The sequence below is a fragment of the Scyliorhinus torazame genome, chromosome 21 (genome assembly GCF_047496885.1).
Source record: "Scyliorhinus torazame isolate Kashiwa2021f chromosome 21, sScyTor2.1, whole genome shotgun sequence".
Taxonomy (NCBI): Eukaryota; Metazoa; Chordata; class Chondrichthyes; order Carcharhiniformes; family Scyliorhinidae; genus Scyliorhinus; species Scyliorhinus torazame.
This window is the reverse complement of record NC_092727.1, coordinates 108,625,057-108,634,112: the sequence shown is the minus strand read 5'-3', so window position 1 is coordinate 108,634,112 and position 9,056 is coordinate 108,625,057. Positions and strand designations below refer to the sequence as shown.

Here is a 9,056-nt window from a genome sequence, read left to right as displayed (position 1 = left end):
CTGGTTTAGTGGTTCAGACCGGAGTAACTCACTTGCTAGCAACAAAACCAGTCAAATTTGGGAAAAGCCACCTTTTCACAACTCAGGAAATACATGTGGACATATTCAGGGTTCACGTCAATTGTGGCATCATGTGCCTGACATTTGCTAAAAGAGTTATTTTTAAACTGACAATTAAAATAAGCTTGGACTTCCTCCTACCAATTCTGAAGTGGGATCAAATTAAAAATTAGTCTCCATGAGGTGTATTTTGAAAGTCTCAGCTGATCCCAAATTCAAATTTATGATGCAAATCATCATCACTTCACCAGGAACACACCAAATTTATTCTCGACTTCCATAGAAAGGGTACACAAGATACTGTTTTTCTTTAGACATACTAATTTTATTTATTTATTTTTTTAAATTTGTATATATATAGCTCCATTGAAAAGGTACATTTTACAAATTTACCCCCATAAATCTGGCCTCCAAGTTTATTCTTAGGGAATTCAGTTTTTTTAAAGTATTGCCATAGTTTTTAATTAACAAGCATTTTAAACAAAGACAGTAGATTCCACTTGCCAGTTTCTTTTATAGAAAATGTATTGAATAGATACAGAATAGAACTTGGGAAATTACACAGGAGGCAGCTGCACCGAAGATCCCATTAAAAGCAAAATTTGGTTTAAACTCATTTGGGGGGGTAAGCACACATCTGAATTTGGTTTTGCTAACTGCTCGAGTTGATGCACTGCTGACCAAATGGCACAGCAGAATTGTTGTTAAGGGGCAAAATATCACTGGACCTGGAAGGATGATCAACAGCCTTGCGTGTGGCTTTGGGGGGGGGGGGGGGGGGGAGAAAGAGAGAAAGAGACGAGCGAGAAGCAAACCATGCGTTTAAAAAAATTAGCCATCATTTAATGGCCAGGACCAGGCTTCCTCCAGAGTGGAGGGTTGTGCCGGATTTTGCACCGTAGACATTTGGCAAAAAGGTTCAGGAGATCCCGAGGGCCAACTCGTTTAAAAGTAAGGCAATGGCACCCCTCGCCAAAAAAAAAAAAGAGGGTCAGACCCAATTTTTTAGTCAATTAAAAATACTGTACAGAACCCTCCTGCCCATAGTTTCGGTTCAAGGTTGTAAACAAAACGCGCAGGAAGATCAGGATGGCGGGGGGGGGGGGGGGGGGGGGAATCACTTGTATAAAACACAAGTCAAAGTTACTTCGACATCCCTGCAAAGGCAGAGGTTTAAAAATGTGAGTGGGGTTGGGGGGGCGAAGGGGACCGTGCATCCCAACCCCAAAATAAACCAGATTTCAAATGTACACAGAAACAAAAAGCTAGGATCTGTACAGACTAAAAATATTTACAGGTATGTACACACGTTAATATATCTATATAATAATATCCACATATGTATATAGTCCACAGTTCAATCAGCACTTTCTGACAGTCTCTGCCCCGGTTTGTACAGTTCATTCTCTTGGAGGAGCTGGAGGTTTTGGGCTCGGAGTCTCTCCATCTCCCGCTCCAGCTCCCTCAGCCGGCCCTCGCTGGCGGCGGGCTCGGCGCCTCTGGCCGCCGCCCTCACGCCGTCCGGCCGGCCCCGCAGGCGGTTGTTCTCGTCCTCCAGCCGCGACAGGCACTTCTCCAGCTCCAGGTACTCGCGGATCAGCTCCTGCTTGGTCATGTTCTGCAGGCTCTCGGCGTGGTACCGCTCGTAGGTCTCGGAGAAGTCGCGCCGCAGGAACTCGCCGCCGCCGTCGCCGCCCATGCCGTCGCTGCCGCTGTCCTGCTGCTCCTCCTCGTCCGCCTCCTCCTCCTCCTCGCTCGTCTCGTCCGCCTTGGCGGCGCGCCGGGGGCAGGCGGCCGGCCCGCCGCCGCCCGCCCCTCCCGGTCCGGCCCCGGTGTTGAGGTCGGGCTCCTCCTGGTTGTGCTCCTCCATCAGGAACTGGGTGGTGTTGTAAGGAGCCACCGTGAAGCCCTTGGCGAACATCTCGGCGCGGGTCTTGGCCGCCCGCACGCTCTCCCGCTCGTCCAGCTTCTTCTTCTCCTCCCACGACAGCTTGAAGTAGGGCTTCCAGCGCCGCTTCTTCTTGGACGGCCGCCGCCGGTGCCGCTTCTTACCCCCGCCCCCTCCGCCGGCCCCGCCCCCCGCCTCGGCGTCGCCGGGCGCCGCTCGCCCTCTGCCGTCCGCAGCCGGTCGCTGCCGCTCTTCCTCCCCGGGCTGAGGTGCGGCGCTCGCGGGCACCGGGGTCCCGACCGCCCCCGGCTCCAGGCTTCGCTCCGCCATCCGCCCGATGAAGTTCGCCGAGGGCGCTGACAAGAGGGGCCCGCTCATCCTGACCCTCCTCCCCCCCAGGCGGGTCAAGCGCGAGTTGTTTGTCTTTTTTGCCTGCCTCGCTCGACAGGGGGAACCAGCCCGTTCCTCTCCCCGCCTCTCTTGGGCTCTTCCTTCCCCTCCCCCCGGTGTACTAACACCACCACAACCTCCTCTCAGTCCTCAACTGCTGCTGCTCGCACCCGGGGCGGCCTTTATATAAAAATCGCCAGCCGCCACTGCGCATGTCCACCCGCCGCGCTAGCCCTCACGGGACCTGTAGTCCGCCGCCTCCGCACCCGCCGCGCCAACCGCCGGGCGACGGACTACAGAGCCCCACAAACCACTGCGGGAATACAGCCGACCGCCCAATTGCGCCGACCCTCTTCTCCTCCCCCCACCCTCCCGCACCACAACGACGGAAGGCCCGCCTCCGCTCCACGCCGATTGGTCCTCCGACCCAGCGTCGGAATGTTGCCTGCGGGTCCCGACCTCTGATTGGCTGACCCTGCTGTCACTCGCCGGCACGTGCCCGGGAACCGTTTCTTCAACGCCCTCGAGTTTGAATCGAGGTAAGGTATCCCTGCGCCGGGTACTAAGGCGACTGTGCCACTCTTGTTGCCGAGGGAGGCATTTGGAAGTGTCAAAAGTCAAAAATGTGTTTGAGTGCGTTACTGATGTATCCCCTTTGTGGAATTCGTTCAGACTAGTAATAAAATAATGTATCATCATTGTCACTGCCCATTTTGCTTCGATTACCGATTATGTTACTAAAGGTATGATGAGTATACCCCTATCTGAAGAGTAAATTGATCGAAAGAGTCACGTAGCAGGTGTGAACAGAGTGAAGCGTTTGTTTGGCGGGGGGCAGATTCATGGCGGTTAATCTCCGGCCGCAAAGATGTTTTTTTGATTATTAACCCCCCCCCCCCCCCCAGTCAGCAAGGCTGCAAAGTGGGACTTGCCGTACAGCCGTCGCCGCACTGCGCGGCACTCTGTTGCTGGCGGAAGGACACATGTTTTTTTTTGGGGGGGGGGGCGGTGTGAGGGGCGAAGCCATCGATCGGTCTTAAACCATCAGAATTCTCTCTAAAAAAAACACAAATCCCCGCCGTGTACAAATGCTGCACGGAGCTGGCCACAAAACAAAATGGAGGATCTATAGCGTCAAAAACCCCTCGCTTGGCCCGGCAGTTCCACCCAGACCGCGTCGTGTCCTTGTGTTGGTTTCCGAGTCGGAGCGCCTTGAGCGGGCGGGTGGACGTCGCAAGCGGAGGGCCTCGCACAGGCCGAGCGACACCTCGGGGAGCACAAACTACACTTATTAATTCGAGCCCTCTTCCCAAATGAGTGATTTTTAAAATTGTAATCCATGCCACTACTACGTTCAATTTTCTTTACATTTCCAACCTAGTTTCTTTACTGGCGATGTTCCAAATCGGACGACTGGGGGTGGGGGGTTTCTGATAATTTAATCTGGATATCCAAATACTTCCCTAAATCCAGAAATAAGATCACGTACTGTACTGCATTGGCCTGTGGGGAAAGTTTCATTTTCGGCTTTATGTTTGTGTCTGTCAAGTTTGCTTTCACCGCCTTCGAAAGGTCTCATTGCCATTTTTGGGACACTGCTGTGATACAAATGGCATTCACAGCAAGATGCAATCTATCAACACGCCATGCATTTAGAGTAGAGGCATGCAATTATCAAATTGAGGGGCTTTGGTTGAAATTAACTGCAAGCATAAGTTCATTGATCACCTTTTTATGCCTTAAATTCACCTTTACCTGCTGTACTCGAGTATTGCAAACTAGAGGTGCCTTCTATCAGAATCAGTTTAAATACATTTTCTTTTTTAAGCTATGTAGAGGAATTGCATAGTTCTGCAACAAAAACAATTACCAAGGTTGACTTAACATGTTTGTAAATGAATAAACTAAAGCTTGCAGGACATGACAGGAAGAGAAGGATGATATGACACCATGTTGTACATTGTCCATGGAGAGTAGCAAGCAGTTGAATATATTTCTCAAGACTGCAAAACTATTATGGGATGAGGGCAAAAGGAGTTCGATGACACTACTCTCCCAATTTGTGAGTATGACCGAACCCTGGGAATATGTAATAAAAACATCAACACAGTTGAAGGGATGTTTTCCTTTTAGTATATAATTTTTGTGTGTGTGAGTGGGGCATTCAAATTCATCATCCATTATAGTTAACATTTCATTTGACATGGTATAGATTAACACATTTACCTTGTAGGTTTATGCTGTAACAGCAACATCATTTATTTTCTCAACAGTAAATGACATATATTTTCAAATGATCACAAATACTACTTCACATAACAATTATTGCATTCACGTTTTTTTTATTATGCTTATTGCCCATCCCAGTGTATGAACATTTTTAAAATAAAGGCAGAGTTTAATGTTTCCCACATAATGTGAATTCCTTCCCTGGTATCTATTGGAATGACTCGAAGTAAGAATGATAACTCATGCAAAATTAGACAGTTTTGAGCTGCAGGTACAAATAGCCCTCAAAGCTGGAGGATAGAAAACACTCATTAGACTAGACTGGATTTTAACACAAACTCCACAGGTGAATGACCATGTAATTCACTCTACTTTCTCCTCCTCCTCCTCCTCCCCCCCCCCTTTTTTTAAAGAACGCTGAGAAGAAGCAAGTACTTTAAATATGAACAAGTCCTTTATACAGGACCAGAAGAACTAAATCCTTATGTGTTCTACAAGTAAGTCTTAAAGCAGTCCAAGTGGTAAGCTGTCTGAAAAAGAAACATTGCTGAACAGAGAGTGCCAATGAGAAGAGCAGGAAAAAACAGCATTCTCAGAATTTTGATTACGGTCATGAATATCACAGATGACAACCTCAATCCACCTGTGTATTTACATTTGTGGCGAGGAATGTGATAAGGGACAGTCTTGTAAAACTGCTATGTGCCCTTTAGGAAGAGATGGTCAGATTTTGGGAGCTTGCACAAAAGAACATAGAAGGTGTTAATTTGAAGTCCAGCTAACCTTGGGAACCATCAAGGGGGACCAATCCATGTCACAATAAGAAGGATTTAGATGTCTCATCACGAGAATGTAAATGTTTTAAAACTTGATGTTTTCATGGGATGTGGGCGTTGCTGGCAAGGCCAACATTTGTTACTCATCCCTAACTGCCCTTGAACTGAGTAGCCCATCTCAGAAGGCCATACTGTTTGGATCTGGAGTTACATGTAGGCCAGACTAGGTAAGGATGGCAGATCCCCTGAATCCCATGAGTGAATCAGATTCTGTAATATAGTAGTTGTAATGGTCACCATTAATGAGACTAGCTTTATATTCCCAAATTTTATTCATGAATTGAAATTCCCACAGCTGTCATGGTGGTATTTGAACCCATGTCCCCGGAACATTAACCTCAGTTTCTAGATTGCTAGTCTAGCAACATTACCACTGTGCCACCACCGCCCCAGAACATCTGATGGTGATACAAAGGAACAAAATTCAAGCTCAATTTTCTTGACACCAAGCTCCGTGCAAGCCCACACGTTGGAGTGTTAAACATTTTCTTCATTGAGCAAACAGTAACTGTGATACCTACAAGCCTAATCACACTTCTTCAGCTGTTAGGCACAGCAGTTAATGAGTCTGAAAATTAGCGACAGGAAGCTGTGGCAAAGCTGGTCATCTGTAGGCCTAACATATTTTCAGTGCAGGGAGCAGACTGAGAAAAATCACCTTAACTGGAAGCTCCAGATGATACCTCGCACTTGGGAGGCTATGCAATAACCTTTTGAAGTATTCAAAATGATTGAAAAAGTGGTAATTACAGGCGAATAACATTTTTAACCCATTGAACATGGTTCGAGAAATTAAAAGGAGGAGCAATTCTTAAATTGTTCCAGTCCACGGTCAAGCATTGATAATGAAGTTTCTTTACTTTGGCCCTGATAAGCTCTTGGACAGCTTTTCTGTGTTTCACTATTGTGACAATTTTATAGTAACCATTAAGATAACTTGCAGGTTATATGCAATAAATTTAATTTTTTTAAATTAATAGAGTATTCCGATTAGGGCAGCATGGTAGCATAGTGGTTAGCACAATTGCTTCACAGCTCCAGGGTCCCAGGTTCGATTCCCGGCTTGGGTCACTGTCTGTGCGGAGTCTGCACGTTCCCCTGTGTGTGAGTGGGTTTCCTCCGGGTGCTCCAGTTTCCTCCCACAGTCCAAAGATGTGCAGGTTAGGTGGATTGGCTATGCTAAATTGCCTCTAATGTCCAAAATAGCCCTTAATATTGGGTGGGGTTACTGGGTTATGGGGATAGGGTGGATGCGTGGGCTTGACTAGGGTGCTCTTTCCAAAAGCCAGTGCAGACTTGATAGACCGAATGGCCTCCTGCACTGTAAATTCTATGATTACGTTGTACAAATTAAGTTGGAAGACGTTTTATGTTGCGTAATGGATAACATTACCAGAGCAATTGATTATCGGTATTGGTTGAATAAGTGAAATTGAGTTTTTATTGAGTATAAGTATGAGTGTGAAAAGCATTTTACTACTTTGCAATCATGTACTTATTTTCTTGAAAATTGTAAATCAGTGGTTTTGATTTATTTGTTTATCACAGATTATCACAGAATTTACAGTGCAGAAGGAGGCCACCCAGCCCATCGAGTCTGCACCGGCTCCTGGAAAGAGCACCCTACCCAAGGTCAACACCTCCACCTTATCCCCACGACCCAGCAACCCCACCCAACACTAAGGGCAATTTTGGACACTAAGGGCAATTTATCACGGCCAATCCACCTAATCTGCACATCTTTGGACTGTGGGAGGAAACCGGAGCACCCGGAGGAAACCCACGCACACATGGGGAGGACGTGCAGACTCCGCACAGACAGTGACCCAAGCCGGAATTGAACCTGGGACCCTGGAGCTGTGAAGCAATTGTGCTATCCACAATGCTACTGTGCTGCCCGGTTTATGAACCGGTGTGCCGCATTCAATTTGATGTTTCACCTTTTTTGAATGCAGGATGTATAGGAAGGCGGTGGGGAAGGTGCTTGTTGGAGACATGTGACAATATTGAGGTGGGAGAGGTGATATAGTTGATAGTACTGAGATAATAGTCCTGGCATGTGTAAACCATGGGTACTGGGGGTCTAGTGAGAGGAAGGGGGAACAAAGTGACGGACAGATCCGTGCCTACTAGGGCGGATGTTAGATCTCATACCAGTGGGGTTGTAATTCTGGATGTGGGAATACTGGGAATGGTGAGTTGAGAACATGGAAGTGCTGGTTGAAAATGCTGGGAGTTGTGAGGATATCTTGAGTTATCAAAGCATATGAATGGTGGAAATATTAACAATAGGGGTAGATGTATAGTAATACTGGGACAGAACTCGGGGAACAAAGATGGAAACAGTCAGTATTGTGGAATCTTGGAGTACAGATAATGGTTTATTGAGAGCCTGGAAGTTATTAGATGTGTATGGTGAAGGTTGGGCTCTGCTAGATTTGGAGAAGGGCACACAAGTTTTCAGATGACTGAGAAGTGTGCTTTAAGACAATCAATGGGTGGTGTGGCTCATGTGGTGTAAAGGATGGTGCAAGGGTTTAATGATTGGGGAGAGGGTCCTGCATTCAGGAGTAGATCTATTGTGACCCTGGGGTTTGATACTTGGCAGTGATTTACGATCCCAGTTGATGTTATAACTGGATGGGAAAATCCCAGAATGGAACCCTGGCACAAAATACTGTAATGCTTACGTTTTTTTATCAAACATGGAGGAACAGACTCACAGAACTGCTAATTCATTTTAACAACAAGAAAATGTTTTTATTAAACATGAAAAAATGAATTATAATACAATACTCCTTTACTCCCCCTTAGGTTAACAATTATACACAGACTAAGATTAATGTGGATGGAAAAGTACATTTGAAACTATAAGGCCTCATTGACACACAAAGTCCTCTTTCTTAAGGTACTCCGATTGGCTATGGTCAAATACACACTCCGCTCTGAAACCAAGTTAGTGTCTGGATTTCTTCCTCAGAAACCCCCCAGCTGGCAGTGGTACTGGAATTTGTTTGTGTGCTGGTGATTGGGCCGGGGGTGCCCTGCTTAGGTGTTGGGGGGCGTCGGTGGCCTCAGAGATTGGGGCGCCATTTTTAAATGGCGTCCCAATCTCCCTATGCTGAGGGGGTCCAACGAGTACAGCTCCTCAGTTTAGCAAATGGGAGGGCAGCACGTTGGCGCAGTGGTTGCTCTGCTGCCTCACGGCGCCGAGGTCCCAGGTTCGATCCCGGCTCTGGGTCACTGTCCGTGTGGAGTTTGCACATTCTCCCCGTGTCTGCATGGGTCTCAGCCCTACAACCCAAAGATGTGCAAGGTAGGTGGATTGGCTATGCTAAATTGCCCCTTAATTGGAAAAAATTAATTGGGTGCTCTAAATTTATTTTTAAAAAAGGTTAACAAATGGGGCTATATGCAGCCTTGGCAGCACGTTCCCCGCTGAGGCTCCTTATTTAACTTGAGTGGCATTGCATAGCCATGTGTTTCTCGGCGCTACGAGCGCCGGGAAACATGCGGCTAAATGCGCTCACTATGGGACTTTGTTCCCTTTTAGTTGAATCGCGGCCCTAATCATTTTTATTTTTTAAATTTAGAGTACCCAATTCATTTTTTTTCCAATTAAGGGGCAATTTCGCATTGCCAATCGACCTAGC

The 9,056-nt window shown here is 47.0% G+C and overlaps 1 protein-coding gene and 1 long non-coding RNA gene across 2 annotated transcripts; one reads left to right on the top strand and one right to left on the bottom strand.

Moving 5' to 3' along the window:
* Positions 1 to 363: 363 nt before the first annotated feature.
* Positions 364 to 2,482, bottom strand: LOC140398486 (protein HEXIM1-like). The gene has a single exon (XM_072487226.1). It carries the CDS (start codon positions 2,324 to 2,326, stop codon positions 1,418 to 1,420), a length of 909 nt encoding a protein of 302 aa, XP_072343327.1. The 5' UTR covers positions 2,327 to 2,482; the 3' UTR covers positions 364 to 1,417.
* Positions 2,483 to 3,252: 770 nt separating this feature from the next.
* On the top strand, positions 3,253 to 8,190 carry LOC140398485 (uncharacterized). The gene is made up of 3 exons (XR_011937497.1): positions 3,253 to 4,400; positions 4,981 to 5,064; positions 6,952 to 8,190. It is a non-coding gene; the product is annotated as an uncharacterized lncRNA (long non-coding RNA).
* The last annotated feature ends 866 nt before the right edge of the window (positions 8,191 to 9,056 follow it).